Here is a 22982-nt window from a genome sequence, read left to right as displayed (position 1 = left end):
AAATTGGGCTAGTTGTATTTGCAGCTGGAATGAGTTAACTAGAAGTACCTACCATAGAGCAGATGTGCAAAATTGGCCAGTATTTATTGTTTTTTATCTATTTGTTCACAGCAAACTGAAAACATGCTAAGACTGCAGCTAGTTGGTCTTTATTCCTTGTTAATATCAACATCATTGACTTCAGTTGATATTGGAACAGTAGCCAAAAAGCCTTCTGAAATTAACTTAGTATGAATACATTGGAAAAGCTGTCAACAGAGACCTTATTTGGAGCCTATTTCTGCTCTGAAATACACATGTTCTTACATCCTTTGGTGTCATGTCTTTGAGGGGAGAAGGTTGTTTATTTTAGATTATTTACATAAATCAGGATGCACTTTCCTTAATTGCAACCAGAACAGCTAGGTAATTACAAACATTTTCAGACAGGCTTGTGAAGAACATCATTTTTATTCCCTTTTAAACTTCACTGGGTTCAGGGAATTCACACATGCCTGTGTTTTTCAACTTCTAAGGGATCAGTGGGAGTTCTAAGCAAAGAAAACCTATCAGCAGAGGCTTAAATCCACTGAGAGGATATACAGCTTCACTAGAAACCTTTTATGGGGTCTTCAAACTGAAAAAGACCAGTGACTTACATCAAAGACTAGAAAACAGATTTCTCCTTCTGGCCATTTCTCATTTGTTTCAAAAAGCCCTGCTTTATTTCTGTGCAAAGGAGGATATATGCTCAGATTCATTACATAACTGAGTTTGAAACTCATCTTTATGACTCACACTTCGATGCTGACCTCTGCAACTCCTCGGATTCTCTGTATTTAAAGAGAGTATGAGTCAAATGGCTTTCATTGCAAAGGCACTGTCACATTATTATAGACCCAGGCTGAAACTAATTTAATGAATGAGGATGCTCTCTGTTTGTATCAAAGATTGCTTCCAGCAGTCAGACATATTACCTTACATCACCAAAGACCAATAGCAGGAGCTAGTTTTCCTAAGCCAAAGCATGTATGTACATGAAAACGGGAATGAAATCTATGGTCCCGTTTGAGCAAAGAGCAAACTTCCACTAAGGGAGAGCAGGTGCATTTGCATTTATCTTAATAAATGGAAATTACCTGGTGGCTGTAGACTTCTGTTAAGTTATCAGTGGGGAAGCTGTGTCAGCTCCATGGGGTGTTTTGTAGACTTTAGGGCATCTAGGCAGCTGATTCCTACTGCTGAGGTGATAAAAAATTCTGCATCATACAGGTTCTGTGGGGAGCCACAACCGTACAAGAACAATGTGGTATCTGACTCTTCAGTCTGGCATAGAGAAACTAGAATGATTTCTCCTCCCTTCCCCTTTTCTCAAATACTTACTACTTAACTTTTACCCTAGAATTAGGAAAAATAGGGATGAATGGCATCTCAAGAAATCTGTCTCCTACCCCTGTGGCAAGACAAATTTATTCCTAAATCTTTCTTGATGGATGTTTCATTAACCAACTTGGAAAAGCCCCTGGGATGGGCTTCCATTACATCCCCAGGCAGTCTGTCTCAGAGATTTCCCTTGCCTTACGATTAGAGATTTTTATTTTGTTCCTAATGTCTACTTTAAAATCCTTGCTGCAATTTACATCCATCATGTCTTGTCCCATCCCACGGTGATGGATTTGAAGACTGGTTCCATGTCTTTCTTCACTCATGTCCTCTCCCGATTCAAAGTTCTTTTGTGTCTTTGCATAGGCCACAAACGCTATGCTTTTGAAAAGCCACAAACCCTATGCTTTTGATCATTTTTAGTATAACAGGTTTTTATTTTAAATCAGTGAAAATGTAATTAAACTGATTACTTGTCTTTTTTAATGAAAGCGCTGAATATGGAGATTTCTTTAGATAAATGTTTAAATTGTTATTTAAGGTAATACATATGCATGCACACACACATATATACACATATTAAAGAATCCCACATATATGAAAATCATAGGCAGCCTGCAAAGATAGAGACCAAAGATATGAATTCAGTATTTCATGCCTGAGTTTCTTGAATTGTTGCCCTAGTGCTGCATGAAAATGATGGGTAAAGAAGAAAGGTTTACCTGTAACAGCTCCTAGATTTATTTAAGCCTCCTAAAACAGTTTGTCATGAGCAAAAGCACTTTAGTGGAAGGTAAAAAATGAATGCTTACAGAAATTCTACTAATTCAATCTGAAATGAATGCTAATAGAGTTTATTCTGTCAGTGATATTTGTTGTTATCGACTGAGATGCACCTGTGTGTTTGATGACTTCATGAATTTCTCTAAAAACATTGTTTATCCTGTAGAGTTGGATAGAAATCATCATAACTGTCATCCTCCTTTAGATCCTGACTCAGCAAGAGCAGTTAAGAACGTACTTAATTCTGAATAAAAGCTTAAATTTCACTACTTCTGTAAGAAACAAATATGTGCCTAAGCATTAAGCACATTTTAAAGGTGTTTTGCTAAATCACAATGTTATTTTCAGGTGGCTTCCTTTTCTTTAGCATTCAACAATTCAGTGCTGTCTGATTTATTGCTTCTTACAACGCATTCTTCATCGGTACCTTTCATGCTCCTTTGTTGTTCAGATGCTCACTGCTGCTATAAATAATACTGTTGTGTGAGTATGAAAAAACAGTTGCCTCCAGCAAATATCATTGTATGTTATCACTACATTTGTGAGGGTTAAAGATTAATGCTTAAATAAGGTACTTAATAATGTTCACATTATATATCATATATCTTCTATTCAGTGGCATAATTTTTTCCTCTTTTGCTAAGGGAAGAGGTGTTATTCAATCAGAACGGCTGCAATAGCTATTTGAAAACACTGAAGAGGGCAGTTGTTTTATAGCTGCAAATGCTTCAGACTTTTAAATTGTGAGCCTTTTACTGAAGAGGAACTTGCCCTTGTATGGCATTGACATGTTATGGACAGTAAAAAGGATCATTACTGGCTGAGAGGCAGAACTTGAAGAAACAGTTGCTGGTAAAGTAAGAGGCAGGATTCTCCTTTATCAAAAGACAGTGATTTATTTGAAGTACTGGATCTCACACACATCAGGCTCAGCGTGTTTTTCTGAATCCCAGGCAGTTCCTGCAGAACCACACCAGAGCTTGCAGAGTCTCTGAGTTTAGGAAACCAAAATCTCATGAATTTTTTGACTCTCAACAGATGGCTACTCAGGGAAGAGCCCTTTCAGACCTTTGCCTTTTCAACTTGTACAAAAGTTTGGAAGAGCAAAGAGGAAGAATAGGGCTTGTGGGAGCGAAGGGAAGCAAGTTTCCATGAGCTAGAAATCCTGCTTTTTAACTTACTCCATTTCAAGGTAGGATAATGAAATGCATCTGTGCAGCAGCAGGGAACACTTGAAGGTGTAGGTATGTTCATGGATATGAGACAGTGGAAAATTTAATGATATGGGAGAACTGTGCAGTAGTTTGACTAATGCTCTGGTGAGCTTTATGTAATTTGTCAGTTGTGTCCTTCTTCCAACTTCTTGCTGGAACTGTGTGGGCAGGACTGGTGTGGCAGTCACCTGTCATCACCTTGAGAAACCCATCCTGCTGCCTCCTGCATCTGTAGGGAATTTCCTGCTGGTTCCAATGGGCAGCACATGGCACTCCTGCTGGAGATGCTGTGGTCTGGCTAGATGAGTGCTGTTGCTGGTTTTTAAATATCAAGCATAGTTAGTTTTCATTTCTCTTTTTCATGGGTTCCTGCGGTAAGACTCATGGAGTACCAGCTCTTCCTCAAGATCCTCCCTGCTGTCAGTGATGCTCTGTCAAGCCCCTATTAATTTTGCAAGGCAACCCATAAAAATTTGGCTGGTTTTTAAATGCTGGTTTTATCCTCAAATTTCCACCTGAGTTTGGAAATAAGCATGCTGCCTCACACATAAGCAGCAACTGACTCCTGCCTTTTAAAGTCTAGGCACACTGTACTGTGTGCTTTATTTTGAAAGAATGCATGGAGTTAAAGTGGTCTTTGAAAAGCTATTTGAGGAAAAGAAGTGTCACGATGCTGCAAAATGCTAGAATCTGATCAGCCGCTTGCAAGCTGCCGTATTCAAGGTTTCTTATACCTGATTGTGGCAGTGTGCTTCTGGGAAAGTGACTGGTTTTGGTAGCATCAATGTACCTTACAAAAAAGGCACGGCCCAGAACAGCCGTGTTATTGATCTTTTTAATATAGTTACAGGACAACGATTGCGTGCAAATGAAATTTAGTCTTGTCTCTTCAGGCTGGGGATAAAACTGAGCTTTCACTGTGAGCTGGGGAAAAATTCATGTGTGCTTAGGTCTCCAGAAGTAAGTTAGGTGTCAAGGGGTGCAATGCTTCATTTTAAAGTCACACAGTGCTGCCTTTTCTCTTCTGCACAGATACATGGGGTACACCAGGGCAAGCCTGGCAATTCACCTCCACAAGAGGATTTGGTTTGTTCAGACCCACAACCAAGTTCCCCATCCCAAGAGAGTCTGCCCTGTTGCAACTAAAACACTTTCAGCAGCAATCAAATGCAAGACATTCGTTAATGAGGTGTCTTTGCGGAGGTAAGTACATCATCAGGACATGGCCACTCGAGCAGTGCAGTCACTTCATTAGCTGGCTGCTCTAGCACGTATTATTTTGGGTGGCCTTCAGGGTGCTCCATGCTGTGAAATTAACTGTTGCTCACCTCTTTCATTTTAGTTGCTGGTGTTAAATTGTCAGGTTAACTCCTCCATTTGAAAGGCAGCAATAAAGGTGCAGAAACCACAGCTAGCTGAACACATTATTTATCTACTTTATAGCATTCAGGAGGGACAGTCCAAGGTGGTTTAATGGTCTATGCTGTAAAAAAGCATTTAAAAACCCAGACACTATGTTTATGCCACAGGTGGTGGTCAAGGCCTTAACCTACCTGCCACTGAAAGCACGTCCCTAACCCTACACATCTGTATCCCCTAAGCTGGAAGGAAAACTTGAAGCTGTCAGGGGACACCCAGGACTGGAGATGAGCCCTTTTACACTGTAAGCAAAGGAGCCGAGCCCAGGTGAGGAAGGTGGGAGGATGGTCCTCTCTCTCTTATCTAGCTCTTCTTACCTACCAGCTCGGCTGATACCAGGAACAGAAGAGAGGAGAAAAAATAGTCTGCCCGTGTCCTGAGCTGAAGGGTGGTGCTCCTAAATGATGCCACACAGCTAAGATCTGAGTTTGACTGCAGGCAAGCTGCTAAGAACCAGCACGGTAAAGCCTTATGGCTTTTTGCCTTCTCAAGTAGCGTTCAACTTAGCAAAGAGTTTCAGCTAAAATTAAAGGTCAGAGGAATTACAACTTCAGCCCTTTCCCTGTGGAATATTTAATTTTCTTCATTTTGCAAGTCTTGAAACATTATAGCTTCACCTACGCTTAATTAAACTAAAAAAACAGTTACCTGACCTGAAGCAACAAAGCTGAAATTTTCAATTTTCATTTCACTGCATTAGTGAGCTCACACCTCCTCTCCTCATCGTTTATTAGCATAGTTCCAAAAACGTAGCATAGGAGAAGAGGTATAAAAGGTGATATGCATACCCAGTCTTAACTAGACTAAGCTATGGGTATGCTATGATGTGATACACTCATGATCATTTTGTATAGGTACCCCAAAGATTTCACTATAACTTAATGTAATTGCTGACCTAAGACTGAGCATCTAGAGAGTCTGGGATGAATTAATAAAACATACGTTCTTTTTTTTTTCCCCAATTACAAAAATGGAATGAGAAATTGTACATATATATTATAAGTATGTATAATTTACTGTTCAGTCTTTGAACTCTAATCTATTTGACAGCCTGGAACAGTGATTTTAAATTCACCTATTCCTAATTATTTGATCTGCTCCCTTGACTATCTTAACCTTCTTCAAACAGAAGACATTTATCTTTGGAGCATGTTAAGATTTGTACAGAACAAATTAGATGCTGCCATGACTTTTTTTAAGCATAATTAAAATGCATGACCAAGTCACACTTCCATACCTTTAAAAAAGCATTTTATTACATTAAATATTTAATCCAGGACAGTTAATCCATATTTATCTTACAGGACCATGGCAGTGACTGTAAAATTGCAGGTCATCGATCCTTTCTTGAACTCCTTGGAAAAGATCTATAATAAAATTATGGGCCAAGTTTGCCTTATAAAGTTCAGGCAAATGTTCCTTGAAGTTGAGCGGTGTTTAAATCAGTAGACCAGATCATCCAATACTGTGCTGCACTCCATCCAAGAGATGTTGGTCCCTGGTATGCTAACTATTTGGTAATTCCTCAAGTGTGCTCATCAGTAGGGATATTGCCTGCTTTTTGTGTTCTTACCTGTGCAGTGCTGCAGGACAGAGATATCGGCCACCTGAGCAAGGGGCAGAGATGCTCATCAAAAGGGTAGCAGAAGTTGACAAGCCTTTGCCTTAGACATCTTGCATTTTGGGATTGAAGAAATGAGCCAGATGCAAGGCATGAAAATCCAACTGAGGTCCTGGGCTGTAAAGGGAAGTTTGTAAAGCTCTTCATTAGAGCCTTCATTCTTGATTGCTTCTTTAGATCTTACTCTCAGTTTGCCATTCATCACTTCTTCAACCTTTTGCTATGGGATACGCATCGATTGCACAGACTTTTATTTTTTTTTTTTTTTGTAAAATAACTCTGCTTTTCCATTCCCATTTTTTTGGGTGTCAAATGAATATGCAGGAAGCTCTGAAATTTGGCCTGAGCCATTTAAATATCTACTCATGTATATATATATATATATATATATATATATATATATATATATATATATATATATATATAAAAATATATAAATATAAATTTATGTATAAAATTCATGAGATATTTAATTCAAAAAATGGATACAGTTTAAGGATTGCTGGTGTTGAAGTCCTTATAAAAGGGAAGGTGTTACAAGAGTGATAAAAGAAGAATAATATTTACAAGCATAATAAAAAATATTCTTGTAAAATAGCTCTCACAAAAATACTTGTTTGGTTTGAGTAAAATTAATTATTCTGGGGTCAAATAATTTTGACAGAAAAGTTAAGAATTGGAATTTTTTTGTCTTGATGGTTTAAAATGGATATTTTAAGTCTGGGGCTTTTTTAAATGCCATTTGTTCAGTAAAATATCTATGTCTTTTAGACTTTCCTATCAGTGCTGGAGGGAATTCAGACATGTCTGCTGGCATTTTTATCATGAAACAAATAATGGATGATTTTTAATTCTTTTTTTTCTTTTTCCACAGCAACTGTCATGGATTGCTGCTTTGTGGAGAGAGAGAATGGAGGGGGCCAGGCACCAGCAGGTTTCCCGTGAGATGCTCTAATTTGTGTCATTCCTGACACAAGGTATTGAAAGCCATTTCCAGAATTTCAGACTGTGAGGCAGGGCCAGATTAGTTGGATTTTCATCTGAGTTCTCTAAAACAGCAGCTGCTAAGGTCTACAAATATAATTGCATACTCTTCTGTGACTTAGCATAGATTCTCAGATTCACATCTTCATGTAAATTAAACAGAAGTTGGTGAAAGACATTTTACCTGAACAGATTTCACTAAAGTTCAGATGCTATTTGTAGAGCCTGCTGCTAGCTGTGGTGACAGATGGTTGATAGAAAGATGACTGATAACAGAAAATGCATTTTAGAAAACCATCTATTAAGATCTTTGGAATGGAAAATGCAGATTAAGGAAGGAAGTTTTTCCATATTATTTCCCTATTATTACTAAAAAGACCGATTTCATTTCATTCTTTTGTTCATTCAGTCATTTAAACAGCAGCAGTGTGGACAGCTGAAACTGCACAGAGGGGCAATGAGTAAACACAGAAATAAATTCTTGCTTTTTTCTTCCATGAATGCCACAAGAACAGACAACAAATGCCAGAAATCAGCGCAAATTAGTAAGCACCTCCTCCCAGCAGCCTATCGGTGTCTATCCCTACTTGTTGTGTTCCATTAAATTGTGAGTATTTCAGGGTAAGCATCCTTGGCACGTGCCTTCAGTTAACTGAAACATATTGGACACTTGCACATTGCAGCTGTGCATTCAGAGCAGCCACAGCAATTCATACAAAAGTGTTCCAGTTAACCTGCAAACGGGGATATAATTCAGCTAGAGAGTGTGTGTGTAAACAGTACTTTGCTAAGACAAATCCTACTGTGAAAATGAGAGATGGATATGCTGCTTGTAATTACTCAGGGCTTTGACTGATGGTAAATGCATTGTCATCGCAGTTGAATATCAATACATGGACCAAATCCGAGAATCAGAAAATGAGCTCTAGCTATCTAGAATATTTGACTTTGGATGATCCTTCTAGGGTGTTTGCTTAAAAAATAGGCACAAAACCTTGAACTGTCAACTAAGGGAGATATCAGTTCAGCTGTGAGTCATGCTTTAAAGCAGACACTGATAATGTACCTGTATTTGGATAAAAGTTTCTTTTTTTTTTTTTTTTTTTTTTTTGCAAATGTTACTGTCCAAATATCAGGAGCTTCTGTTGCCTTCAGTTTGCTGAAGAGACAATAAAGGTGCAGAGCACATAAATGAGTAAAGTTAGGCACTAATAATAAATAAAGTTAGGCACTGATCTTGCTCCAGAGTTTATTAAATATAGGACATTGTTAATCCCACACATTATTACAGGTGAAATGAAATCACAGCCATGTCCAAAACCATCATGTTGTTCTTATGTCATCATTCTTTTCAGATTCAGCAAATAATCTGATCTGGTAATAACAGCTGTGCATTAATGATGAAGCAGTACAAATTGCACTTGAGTCTGAAAGAATCCAGCAGGGAGTTCCTAGAATTAGCAAGTAAAGATGGACAAAAGAAAAAACCTACTGAAAATTATTTTGATGTAACATTGGAATTTTTTTGGAAAACATTTATTTTTCATGGTAGATGTCTGCTTGCATTAGAAAAAAATTACACAAAAGTCAAAACCTGAGAATTTTTACCAACAAAAAAAGATTGTGTGTGTGCACTGTTCAGCTTTTTGATGACAATCGAGGCCTTTCATGAAAAAAGTAGCAAAACTTTTCACAAGATCATCATGGAAATGGGAAATGCATTAGGTCTATCAACTAGCCAGTAGACTTCCTAACCAATTTCACTGTTAAGCATGGGAAAAAATGAAACAAAAGGACAGATTCTTAGTGATGTTTAAGCAGTAATTGCTTAGCTCCTAACAGTAGGTTTTCGAAGTTTTCTGAAGGAGACTCCCATGATTCAATTTCTTTTGACATTTCAAAAGCATGTTAAAATTCCTTCAGCTACTCCTATGAAAAAATTCTAAAATTATTGATTTTTTTAAAGAAAAACATATGAAATGAGAAATCATCATACCCGTTTTATTTCTGTAGAGAAATAAATCAAAAGCTCTATATACATATGAAATTGTTTTGCTCATCACCTTCCCAAAGAAGAGACTTTAATTAATCCTTTCTCTGAGAAAGATATTAAATCCTCATCTAATCCCCAAGCAGCAGTTCATATGAAGTCTAGAATCATTTTGCATGTTCATAACCACAGAAAACATTATTTTCTCCTAAAGCAAATTGTATAACAAAAATGATGAATGCTTCAAGTGCAGAGATGTTTTGCTTTTCCTTCATGTAATCTCTCCCTGATTTGATATACATGTGGATGCATAACAAAAATTTTTTTCTTCAAATTTTCTTTCTGTTCCAAAAAGAAAAACTAAGGAACTCTTCAACAATTTTGGTCTTTTTAAAAGTTCTGAAAACTTGGCTCTGGGCAGCAAAAGCAACAAACATCTCCCACACTGATTTTAGGTTTGTTTCTAATGACTTTAACAAATTAGGTATTGTATTTGCTATTTTATGTATTCCGCCCACACCACTGTTACGCACCGGAAACTTTTTGCACTCCTGTTTCCTAGATGATACTTATTATTTTATCCTGTATAGCTTTATTACAAGAACAATATGACTTGTTTCAGAGGTATGTTTGGGCAAGGACTGGAAATTTCTTGCCTAACTAATGGCGATGTTGTTTTGTCTATATAAACAATAAATCAGCACTTCATATGCAGATGAAGAATTCAATAATTTACTCCCTTGGAGTCAGCAAGCCAGATCATCAGCTCCCATACATGGGCACAACCTGTCACCTGCAGAGATTCGAGCCCATGTATTTCCATGAAGATCTGGCACCACCTGTCCATAGCTTGCTGCAAATAGAGCAGTCATCCCTGGCTAGCAAAGGCTGCCTAGGTGTAATGAGATCAGCTGGGTAATTATACCCATTCTGAAAACAACAAACTATTTTACATTTCTCTGAGCATTTGTATCATAATGTATTTACAATGGTGAGCAAAGAATCATTAGCATAAGGTATCCAAATCATTGTAGCACATCTTATTGAAATGCTGGTGGTCTCAGAGCCACAAAAGTCTATTCAAATGTGGCGACATAAAAATACTGGACTGAGTTGCTTTGCTTAGTTACAACTTGCTGCTGTTCAGTGAGTATACACATGAGTTTGGTCAAGTGAGTATTTACATCAAGTGTATCCAAACCCCTCTGTCAGTTGCTAAATTTTGTCTTTTAGTTTGGACAGTATTGTTTCTTTGAACTGTGCTTTCTGCCTCCAAGTCAGCATATGAAACAGTTCTCTTTTACTCCTCTTTCTTCATTGGATCAGAACTGTAATCAAATGGTTTTATTTGTTCAGAAATGGAAATGATAGCAGTCCATTTCCCCATTTTTCAACAAAAATATGTTTCATAATGTGATAATGTATTGCCTTTAATATTCTAAACAATTCCAGTTAATATCCAAAGAAGTATGCCTGAAAAAATGTATTAGCAAAAGACTGTAGTGTTTTGGAAATGAAATTTTGAATCACAAAAGACTGAGTAATTTACATCTATAATCCAGTCTAGGAAGAGCTGGCTTGCAGAAGACTTTTTTTCTCTGTTATTTGTCTAACACACACAAAAAAACCCGTTGTTGTATAGTGTACCAGATCTGGATTGCTGTTCTGGCCAATGTGTGTTATTAAACACACTGCTCATGGCAATATGCAGTGACACACCAGCACGACCAAAGAAATAAAGACTTTATCCACACAAGCTCTCTGATGAAGCTGAGACAGTTTCTTTGGTGAGTATTTCTTCACTTCTCTATGCTCTCTCTCCCTTTCCAATGCTCTGCAATCCAGTGATTTCAAAATCAGTGCTGGCACAAAGCTGGTGGGATTTGAGTAACTCATCCCTCTTGCTTTCTGAAAATATACATCATCCTCCTTTAGGGAAATGACCTGGGGTGTAATTGTATATTATGGCAAATATTATCTTCTGACCACCCCCCCCACCACCACCACCAGTTCTGACCTGGGACAGATTTCACCTGCTAACAGGTTTTTTTTTCTGACTGTTTTTGGAGGGGAGAGCAGTGGGTGAAGTATATCTTTTTCTGGAGATCCTCAAAAACTGAGTTTCAATAACTGAGGAAGTTACACTGTTCAAACTGTTCTTCAGGTTCCTGTTAGTGGTAGCAGTGCAGTACATTTATTTTACTCTACCTTAGGCTTTATTAAAGGGAAATTGGGTGTAACTGGTTCCCCCTCCCTACAGTGGCTTTTTTTATTTCTCTATATGTGTATGTGCGTGTCCCTGCACAGGCAATCAGACAGACACCTGCTACTGCAAGGGATTTTTCCTCTAGCTCTGTATAATTTCTTCAGCTGTTTTATAAGTGAAATTAAGCCTAAGAGCAGTTAGAATTCAACTGGCTGCTTCTATATTTAATAAATAATAACCCTGCCATGAAATTGTAATTGGCAATAAAAAGTCCTGCAATTCCTCTAACAGCTTTCCACCTCCACTGTAAATCTGTACTTCCACTCTGCTGCTCATCACGAAAAGACAGAGTGTATTCATTACTTCAGATACAACTTCTTCCATAGAAAGGAGGACTGGGATGCAGGCATTTTAAATTCTTTCTTCCCACACTTACTTTTATTTTCCTACCTCCCTGTGGGCACAGAGTTCCTCCATTTTTTGGACCTACATTATGGTTTGTGCTGGTCTTTTCCCAAGCTTTTAGTGTTGATGGATTAAACTAATTTCTCTAGATCACCCCCTCTCTCCCTCTAGCATCTGTAGTACTATTTGATCAGAGGCTAATGCTGGCAATATAGTCTTAAAGCATGTTCTAATGTATTAATTATTGCTTTTTGCCATGTTTTGAACTTTAATTTTAAACTTTTCCTAGAACTGTACTTTTTAAAATCTCCTACCCAACAGAAATTCATAGCAAAAGCTCAGTTTGCTCTGAAATGAACAGCTCGCTCACTGCGTGGGTTTGCCTATCCCTGCTTTGCAAAGGAGGTTCAGCACAATTTTAGCTCACTGCTGATTTCATCGGTTCAGATTTGGCACTCAAGGACCATGGCGCTGCAAGGGTGCACCCTTCTTTAAACAGAGGATTAGATCCCTGTTTACAGAGGATCCATCAAAAATTATAGTTGAACCCTCAGGTGGATACTCCAAGTGCTCTATGTGCCCACAGAGTCGGGGATAACTACACAGACAGCAGAGTCCAGGTGGATGAGGAATGACAGCCAGAAGGGTGTGAGTTTGTGTCACACTTATCACTTTACAAAGCTCTTGCCTACGGGAAAGGAGGTCACTTGGCCAAGGTCAGAATGGGGATTTCCAGAGGAGCAAGGAACTTAATATCTTCCCTGAACTCCAAGCCTGTGTCTTAGCTGTTGGATTATTCTTCATCCCCTGCAGAAGAAAAGAGAGTTTTGTCAGTTCCAGGCATCCTCTGCACTCTAACAGGGGAACAACTCCTAAATCAGTACAGGCTTGAATGGAAATAATGGAAACAGCATCTTGTGTGCAACTACCAGAGGTAGCAGACAGGACAGGTAAAGAGTGAAAAGAGAGAAGCATTTCTCTCCCAAAGCAGATATGAAGTGATATCTGTATGCTGTAGTCTAAGATGGACTAAGAATTGGCTAGAACAGAACAAAACAGAACAGAACAGAACAGAACAGAATAGAATAGAATAGAATAGAATAGAATAGAATAGAATAGAATAGAATAGAATAGAATAGAATAGAATAGAATAGAATAGAATAGAATAATTTTCAGTTGGAAGGGACCTACAATGATCATCTAGTCCAACTGCCTCTTAAATTGGTTTTAGTTCAATTAAACATGGGCAAAGAGAAGAAAAAGGCTTTTAAGCAACAATATGAAAACTGTATGGAAAATAATTCCTATTTATATATGTTAAAGGCAATATGTGTTGGGGGTGGCTGTTTAAAACACTGCAAGAAGTTGGCTTGTGGAAACCTTGAACTCAGTTTTCCTCCAATGGCCTTCCTGTACTGCATGAAACAGAGCTCTGGCCCTGCTGAGGCTCTGGCTCGTAGCTCAGAAGACTATAAATGCACAACAAGCTGCTGATGCCAGTTTTAGGCAAAATGAGAACTAGTACCTGTGTCTGCACAGCCTCTCTGGCCCACTCTCAATGTGCATTAGCACTCATTGTAGTTAACCGGGACCTTAAGCGGAGGGAGGAGAAGGACAGGACATCCATATGGCTGGTGTTCTGTTCTCTGTGGTCGCCCTGTTAATGAACATACGGTCTGCCGGATGACGCGGTCAGGCAGGCTGGCTGCGTGCCCGCCGGGCGTGCTGGGAGCCGGCCGGGGCTCACCTGAAGCCGCCTTTCCCCTTTGGCAGCGCAGCTTTATTTCTGAGCTGCCTTCCCTTTCCAGCTGTAGCAGGCATGCCAGCGCTTTGAAAAGGGCAGACGGTGCCTTGGCAATTGGAAGCGGAAGATTTTGAAGGCAAAATCTTTCTGGTGACAATGTGAGTTGTGAATTTATTCTACCGACCTACCAGCGTCCCTATGCGTAACTACTTGCCAGGACCTGATGGATGCCATACCTGTTGGCTACCGGCTCAGCTCCGTAAAAGTAGGAATACTCCAAGTGACTGTGCTGACTGCCTCAATATTTTATAGGAATGCACGTTTATCAGGCATCTGTTTCAGTTCATGGGGCTTGGCTCTTTTTCTGCTAAAGCTACTTGCAATTCCAGTCACTGAACAGGAAGCAATCCTGCTCTACAGCAGACTGAATGAATGGAGAATCAGGCCCTTGCGAAATAGATGATTTTCTTGACAGTTATATTGAGGGGAACAGAGCAAAGGGATTTGACGTTTCAGGGTGTCTGACAGTTCCATTAACATGATATTCATATTTAATGGCATTCTTCTATGTGTTTTCTTCATCTGCTTGCTTCTTTTCAAAGATAATTCCTGAAGGATTGCTTATTCTTCTGCAAGAGTTTCTTAGCAAAAACAGGTAAATGGCTGTGTATCCTTTTTGTAAAATGGACCAATCTGAACTAAGACTACAAACAGTAATGAAGATGTGAAAAAAATCTCCTCCTTTTAAAATTTGTTTAAGTTATCTGTGGAAAAGGAACAACGTGCTCATATTTTATCATTACTATTATAAAAAAGCTCTGTGATTGCTATGACTCCAGTACTTTACTATGGGTAAAATTTAGACTTTTGCAAAAGATCTGATCCAAAACTTCAATCAATAGGAAGAATCCACTTGCTGGCAGTTTGGGGATCTGATTCAAAGACACTGACAGGTCAGAGACCAGGCTGGAGCCCAGCAGAGAGCAGTCATCTCATTCTGTGAAGGCTTTTAATATTTCAAAATTAAATTTGTTCAGATGCTGGATGAAAATCAAACACAAATTTCTCCATAAAAGGGAAAGGCTCTTCAGCTCCAGCTGCCAGCCTCTAACTCCAGAACTCAGAAATTTGGGGAACCAGCGAATGCAGCAGTCTGTTGACCCCGTGGCCCGAGGTGACCTGTGTGACACAGCTGGGACAGAGTCACAACCTGGGAGTATCTGCAGTTGGTAGCTGAGATTCGCATGCTTGCAAAGAGCAGCTTGGGAATGGCTGAGATTGGCAGTGTCAGCATGCTGCTGCCAGGCTCCAGGCAACACAGATCCTGAAATAAAAAACTTGGGATTGAGGTTGAAACCAGCTTCTGAAATCTTTCTGTCCCCGCTGAATCTTCAAATCCTAAGTTACAACCATTTCATTCAGGAAGGCAGAGAATGGGAGTTAGAGGTTTCTGTCACGAAAACCTAGTAACTGTGTATTTAGCTCATAAAAGATCATTGCTAGTTCAAGTCTTTGAAGATTTAGAAACTTGATGTTGTCTACACCTGGAGGGGCTAAAAAAAGGGTAAAAATATGAGTGCAAATACAGGGGGAATAGTTACCTCCTAGCTAAGACGCATAGGGAGCTCCCTTGCTTCACACACAGCACTGACCTCCAAGAGTCCAGAAATACAGGCACCCCTTCCCAGCCACAGCCCAGGCTGCAGGGATGCTTGCAGCCTTGGTCAGTCCCGGCTCCAAGGGCAGCACTTCAGCCGGTTTGGGCATCTCCTACCCATGATGAACAGATCTGCGCTCCACAGGCACAGTGCCAACAGAAAACAATGTGCATGCTAAGCAGCTTGTAAGTCAAAGGAAAATGAGCTTACGTCAGACAACAGGAATTGTGTCACTAACGTGTAATTTCTGCTCCTCTCCTGTGCTGTGGGGATGCAGGAACTCAGCTCTCCCGTGGTCCTATGCTGCCAGAGTTGGCAGCTGAGCCCCTCTTTGCTGCCCTGGATGTTCGGCTTCTGGAGGAAAACGGCTGTGCATTGGGAAGACCAGACTGACCTTCCTCTTCCAAGGCCAGCATATACGGATTTGGATAAGTGTGGGTTTTTTACAGAAAAGCAATTTGGTTTTTTTTACAGGAAAGCAATTAACTCGCCGTTCTTTTAGAAGCAAGAAATATCTCATTTGCTTTCTTCCTGCACTCTGATAGCATTATTTCTTCTTTGCATTTAATATGATTATGTCCAAGTACTGCAGGGTGCAGGAAACTCCAAAGAGCAAAAATCCAAATATTTTTTCAATTTACTCCCAATACTGCCTAAATGCAGCAAAGAGAAGTCTACTATAGATTCTATGAAAAAAAAAAAATTAGTATAGACTTGAGCAGATGTAATTTTCTGCCCATTTCAGACATGCCTAATTTTTTTAACAATTGGACATATTGGAACAGTTAGATTGGCTGACTTTTGGCAAATTATCAACATTATGCACAACAAATACTGCCACGCAACAGTTTCTATCAGGGAAGACAAAATGGGGAAATGTATAGCATAGAAAGAACTACATATTCCTGCATAGTCCCCCCTCCTATTGTTGCTGGGTTTTGGAGAGCGGCATCCATTGTGGCTGCGATGGCACCTCTGCCTGCTGTGGAGTGTCCACACTGTGGGTGTACAAAATGACCCATCTTTGTTTGTTGTGTTTCACAGCTGCTGTGCAGGAAAGACCAGAGTCTCTGCATGAGGAATTTCTGGCTTAAAAAATCAAAATCACTATTTTGTACCTGGTCTTTAAAAACTTTTACTCATGGTGTCTTTTTTTTCCAGAGTGTCCTGGTTTCAGCTGGGATAGAGTTAATTTTCTTCCTAGTAGTAGGCATAGTGTTGTGTTTTGGATTTAGTAGGAGAATAATGTTGATAACACACTGATGTTTTAGTTGTTGCTAAGTACTGCTTATGCTAGTCAAGGACTTTTCAGCTTCCCATGCTCTGCCAGGTGCACAAGAAACTGGGAGGGGGCACAGCCAGAATAGTTGATCCAAACTGACCAAAGGGCTATTCCATACCACATGACGTCATGCTCAGTATATAAACTGGGTGGGGGTTGGCCGGGGAGCAGTGATCGCTGCTCGGGAACTGTCTGGGTATCGGTTGGCAGGTGGTAAGCAATTGCATTGTGCATCACTTGCTTTGTATATTATTATTGTTATTATTATACTGTTACTATTATTACTATTTTACTTTATTTCAATTATTAAACTGTTCTTATCTCAACCCAGGAGTGTTTCTCACTCTTACTCCTCCAATTCTCTCCCCCATCCCATTGGGGTAGGGGGAGTGAGTGAGCGGCTGCGTGGTGCTTAGTTGCTGGCTGGGGCTAAACCACAACACAGAGGCACCTGCCTTCATCTCATCATATCCATCTCTGGATTTCACTTTCTGTGGTTGTGCAAGGTTTCCTTCTCTTGCCAGTAAGGAAAATCGTGCCACTGTAGGGGGATACAAGATATGTGTTGCAGGTGTCCACCCACGTGTGGACTCAATTTCTCTCTCTGGAAACCTGTCTAAATCTCTTCAAGCACTGAAAGTTCTTGGAGACTTTTCAATGTCCCGGCTGCAGAAAACAACAAAGTCAGTTGTTGGAATCAATCAGCTATTCCTTCTCCACAGAGGAATTGCTAGGATTTGATCTTGCCTTTTATAGGCTTTTGAGATTCAAACATTAAAGACTTTTACTTCACCATTCATTGCAGAGGTGTTCAAACGGTTTGCTTAATCTCATGGAGAGGAGTGGGGGTGGGGGGGGAACAAACCCCAAACACCAAATTTCAGAGAGCTGGCATGACTTTGTAGAGGTTTAAAAACAAATTGTTTTATCCTAGAGAATTAGATTAATTCTAGATGTGGTACCATAGACAGCCCACGGCTTCAAATTCTGTGACTAAATGGAAAGAAAATAGCATTTCAGCAAAACGAGCCATCAGCAAACCAGGGCAGTGACACTGCCTGAGAAATACTCAAAGACAGAAAAGCTAATAGTAATGGAAGACCCTGTGTAGACTGGAAAGTGCCGGAGCGCGGCACAGTATAGCCTTTTATAGCACCATAAGCACTACTTAGAGCAAGTATCTGGCAAAGCCACAAGAGAAGTCACTCTTGGTTAGTCCTGAGAGCTGTGCACAATCTGGCATGCGATGTAACTACTGAAAAGCTTCTTAGTGCCTGTAATATGCTCGAGCATAACAGCTCTGTAGGAATGAGAGTGCCAAAAAAAAAAAATCCCATTCAGTGTAATAACTTTTAACTCTAAGAAAGAGAATTCTATAAATAGAAGAAAGCAAGGTAAGAAGAAGGAAGAATTGCAAAAAAACCTGGTAGGATGCTTTCAAGAAGCTTGGATGCTACCTAAATACTTCATAGCAGATGTTCAGAGTCAACCTGTACAATGTCAGAAAAAAACTTCAAAAAGATTTCCTCCTCTCTTTTGGATAATATACTAATGAGTATTTTCCTAATGGTTTTCTGCAAAACATAGTGGTTCTGGGACATTTCTTTTTATCTGATCACATTCCAACCTATGCATCATTTACTGCTATTAAATACTGATCACTGATGCATATGGATCATTGCTGATCCTTTCTCATCATGACTGGTACTAATTATCTGTATGGGCCTGGATGGATTCCCTCCTCTTGAATGACTCCAGCATCTCTTGGCGAGGTCTGAATATTGCTCAGACACTCAGAGGATTCTTCGAGAAAAGTCTGGTCCAAAGCCCCAGATCCAGGCATGTCCCAACTTGGGAGGGTTCAGAGTCAAAACCTAGTCCTGAATTTCACTTCTTATGCCCCCATCCCCCGTTATTACTGGCCCTGGGAGCTGGAGGACTCTGCAGCCACCCCTTTCTTGCTGCTCACATAAGCGGGGGTGGGCACAACCCCACCTGGACTTTGGGCGCAGATGCTGTGGGCATGTTGTGGAGACCCCTGCTCCAGCAGCTGGGGACAGAGTGTGCTGTGCTGACCCGAGCGAGGAGTTGAATGCCTCCTGAGCTCCCACGTGGCCATCTGTGCTTGCACATGTGTAAGCACAGGACTAGGTTCTGCCACAAGCAGGTAATGGGAAATTGAGTTGGAGCGGCATAGCTGTGAAAGTACATCACGTTCTGCTTAGGACTGCATTGGTATTGAGGCAGAGCATCTCTACAAAGCTGAACAAGTTCTGCATTTACATGTGATTTTGCGCTCCAGTCAGGGAAGGTGTGCACGCTCTCATCTGCCATCTTGGGGTACACCCAGGGTAACACCCGTAGAGATGGGGAAAAACATCTGAATCAATGGAGGGTAAGTGAGCTCAGTGCCCAGAAAATTGATGAATAGAAAGATAATTGATTACCTTGTTCTGAAGGGTCCTTGAGCCTCTGTCTAAGTGACACCAGCAATCCCTAGGAGCCGTACCTTTCCAGACAGGCTCTCCAGATGGCGAAGAAAACTCTGCCTGTGCAGTAGGTTTGAGCTCTTTGCAAAGGTAAGTGCAAAGGCCTATTTATGGTATTTTTTTTCTTGGTAAAGACAACTTCAGAAGTCAGATAGATGATGATGGGAAAATTGCCTAAAAACTTGATAGGGTTTTGGAAATACAGGAGAGCGTGTTGGTGTTTGTATGTGGATACACCGTAATTCTACAGGTAATTGAAATCAAAGCAGGCTGAGCTAGGAAAGTAAGCAAAGCTGCTGAATGGAATAGCCAGGCTCCTGAGCTTAATGCAGGGAGGACGTCCATGCTCTTACAGGTGTGCCTGACACCAGAGCTGGCAACTTGTGGTGCAAGACAGTCCAGAGTCCACAGGGCACATCGCTGGGTCCACATGTGCTGACTTTCTTACTGGCTGATGGTCCTGCTGCTGGAAAGAGTACGTGGACAGCTGTTGTCAGAGTTGTACCAAAGGAAAGCTCAAAGGGATGACGCCAGCTTGGCGCTTTTTTTTTTTTTTTTTTTTTTTTTTTATCAGTCAGCTGCACTGAAGCCTGACGCCTCTGGTAGCCAGCGGTGGAGCAGTGAGAAGCTGGTTTTGTTGCTGCGCTTTCATGGGAGAAGCTTGGCTGCGTTAACTCTTACCAAAACAAGCACCTAGACTACTGGAACAAAATCCAGTGATGGAGGTCAGCTCCACAGAAGCCAGCAGCAGCTCTCAGGGAGGCACCGGCTGGCTGGATCTTACCCTTGTCACCTGCACTGAAACGGTGACTTCCACTGAAGTGGTGGCAGAAGAGGAGTGGGGATCCTTTTACTATTCTTTTAAGGTATTCTTTTAACGTGTGTGTTACTTTTCTCACATGCTTGCAGCTTTGGTTCATTTTCAGCACCTCTGTGGGGAGGCAACTAGGGTTATTGAACTTTTTTTGCCCAGATATTTGTGGTTTTTTCCCCTGTGAAGACAGCGGACAGCATGAGTGAGGCATTTAACAAAATAGTTGTAGGAATTTGAATTCAGACTTTCAGGTCTTTAGCCAATTGTATCCCCTTCTAAGAGGGGATGATACTGTTTTTCTATAGAGGTATTGTAATTATACATACATTTTTAATCAAAAGCTTGTATTAGTTTAACACATCTTTTAAGTAATTTCTTACAGCCATTGTCTTGACATAAGGGATTTCCTTTCAATTTTCCACCTGCAATAAACATTGTACACAAGTGAGAGTTTTTTGTGTTGTTTGGGGGTTTTTTTTAATCACGGGGAAAGGTTCTATTTAGGTTGGTTTGTTTGTTTGCTTTTAACTTGAACAGGGCGTGCAGCGTCTCTTGAAGGCTGCTGTTAAGAATGCACCAGATGAATCATCCAGTAGTGAATGTTGTTGAATGACATGGGAGGTGTATTCTTTCATCTCCCCAAACAAACATCACCCTTGCAGTATGTGAATGTAGGAAAAAGATGGAAGATGTACTGAAATTCATCTTTCCTTCAGATTTCTGTGCCTGTTGTCATTGCTTAATTTCATGCTGCATGCCATGTGTCACTTTACTGTTGTGGCACATCCTACAAGCTAAGTTCAAGCTACTAAAAAGTTTGACAAGGAGTACCCTGCCATTCCTTCTGGAGCTCAGGACCAAAGAGATCACTTTCAGCTGGAAAGATATAGGCACTTACATCATTTGACAATACGTTAGGTAAATGGGGATAAGGTGAGAGGCAATTTTGATTTCTGTGAGATTGTTAGTGTTCTGACACAATGCCAGTGTAATCAGTGGAATTACAACAGGTTTCCACCCCTGTTAAGGAAAAAGTTGATCTGTAGTTTTACAATTAATTAATAAGGGCTCTTTTAGCATGTTGCTCGTACATTTTTGTCCTTGATAAGACAGTACTTTCTTATCTAGGATTTCAAGGATGAAATTTTTTTTTTCTTTTTCCCTCTTTTTTTTCTGTCCATGTTAGACTCTTAAAATGATCTTGAAAAAAATCAGAAGCAACAAGCAAAGTATTTTTAACAACTTTCTCATTATCTCCTTTGTTCTTTCCACAGTTAGGGCTGTAAATCTGAACAATGTCATGGGAGCAGTATTTTATAATGGTAAAAGTGGCAATTAATTCCATGGTTAGAAAGTCCCCAGGCAGAAAAATGCTCCTTAATAGAGGAGATTGAGTAAATTACAATAATTATGAAACCATGGATAGTCATGCATGCTTGTCCATTGCTAAAGCAAACTTGATTCAGTTAGCTGAGAATTTCTCACTAGACTTGCACTCCTCTGCCGGATGTCTAGCTCTGGCATATATAGCATGAACTTTGCAAGGAGGTTCACTGATTTCACATCAATTACTAGCTGTTGATAGGCATGGAAATATTTTGACTCTGGAGACAAGTGACAGCCGGTGCTGCTGCAGGAAAGGAGGGATAAAGCACCTGCTCTGATGACTACAGTGCAGGGAAGACAGGGATCTCTGCCAGCAATTTCAGCTCTCTGTAAAAGCTCACGTGTGGAAGGTGCTGCTGATACCTGACGACTCGACTGGCTATCCACCACCAGCACTGCCCACATTGTGGCTGTGTCCTTGCCCCTTCCAGCAAGCCAAGGAGCATGTCCTTCCTCTTCACGAGGATCTGGTTATGCAGCTAAAGCAATAAAAAGTTCAGCTTGGAATAGGCTGAATGGATTAAAAACCAGAGCTCAGTGCTCAAAATGTAGCTACAAATGGGGCTTTGGCCTTTTATTGGGATTTTCAAACACGTTGTAGTCCGTGGCAGGTAAAGGCAGGCTGGACGAATGGCCACCTCACAGGTTGACTCCAGAGCCTGCATGTCAGGATGCAGACAGGGCACACAAGCTATTTCTGCTTGGGAAATGCAGGTGTAACCTATCTTACCAAAGCAGTCATAGGAAAACACAATCTAAGCTGATAAATGTTGAGATGAGGGAGTGACGCTCACCCCATACCTGGAACAGTTCCTGTGTTAATGACTTCTTAACTATTTTACCCAATGACAGCTATGTAGTGTATCTCACACTCTGCTCGAACTATGGGAGCATGTGCTGGTTTCTTCTTTTCCTTCCATGCTACAAAAAGGATAACCCGTACCCACCTAAGGTAGCGTTTGTGTGGTGGCAATGTGACAAAAGTAAAATAATGCACCTTAGAGGATTTCAGTACCAAAAAGTCCTGTTACAGGCTGAGCTGTGAGTGCTTCCCTGCTCCCCCATTCAGAAGCATTTGAGTTTCTGTCTATTCCTCCTCAGAGCTTAACAACTAAATCCTGCACCACTTCAGATTAGAAAGCATTTTGCCAGTTCAATTAGATTTCCTCTTCTTTTTTTTTTTTTTTTTTTTTTTTGGCTGGGAAATGGAGCATTTAATCCACTTGGAGGAATGCACGTTTCCCTTCTGGTAGTCATTACTGTAGCTCCTTGGCCAGCTGCTCACCAAGGCTTTGCCCATGAAGTCTGCTTTGGGGCCATGGCCATGTGTGCTAACTAGGCTGGCTGTATTAATTACAGCTCCAACCTCCCAGGCCAAAGGAGAGTTCATTACATCCCTTTACAATCTTGCCCGTATGCATTTAATCTATGTGTAAAAGGGCTCTAAGCGAGTGTCAGCTGCCCTCTGCCAAATACAGTAATCTGAAAAGAATAGAGATCATCTGGATGCCTGTTGCCTTCCTCCACTTTAGGACCTTCTTAACTGTCTGAACCTGACAAGGTGCAAACAAGAAACCTGCCTGGACAGAAGCTGAAATCTCGGAATAGGTTTTGCCTGGTTGTCC

General features: G+C 40.5%; 1 protein-coding gene across 1 annotated transcript in view; it reads left to right on the top strand.

Annotated features, from left to right (window-relative positions):
• Positions 1-19876: 19876 nt before the first annotated feature.
• NPSR1 (neuropeptide S receptor 1) overlaps positions 19877-22982 on the top strand; it is a 60420-nt gene continuing 57314 nt past the window's right edge. Inside the window, exon 1 of the mRNA XM_075705922.1 lies at positions 19877-20023. Within this exon, the coding sequence (XP_075562037.1) occupies positions 19877-20023 (147 nt within the window). The remainder of the gene's footprint in view (positions 20024-22982) is intronic.

The sequence above is a fragment of the Pelecanus crispus genome, chromosome 2, assembly GCF_030463565.1.
Source record: "Pelecanus crispus isolate bPelCri1 chromosome 2, bPelCri1.pri, whole genome shotgun sequence".
Taxonomy (NCBI): domain Eukaryota; kingdom Metazoa; phylum Chordata; class Aves; order Pelecaniformes; family Pelecanidae; genus Pelecanus; species Pelecanus crispus.
This window is presented reverse-complemented; position numbering and strand designations above follow the sequence as displayed.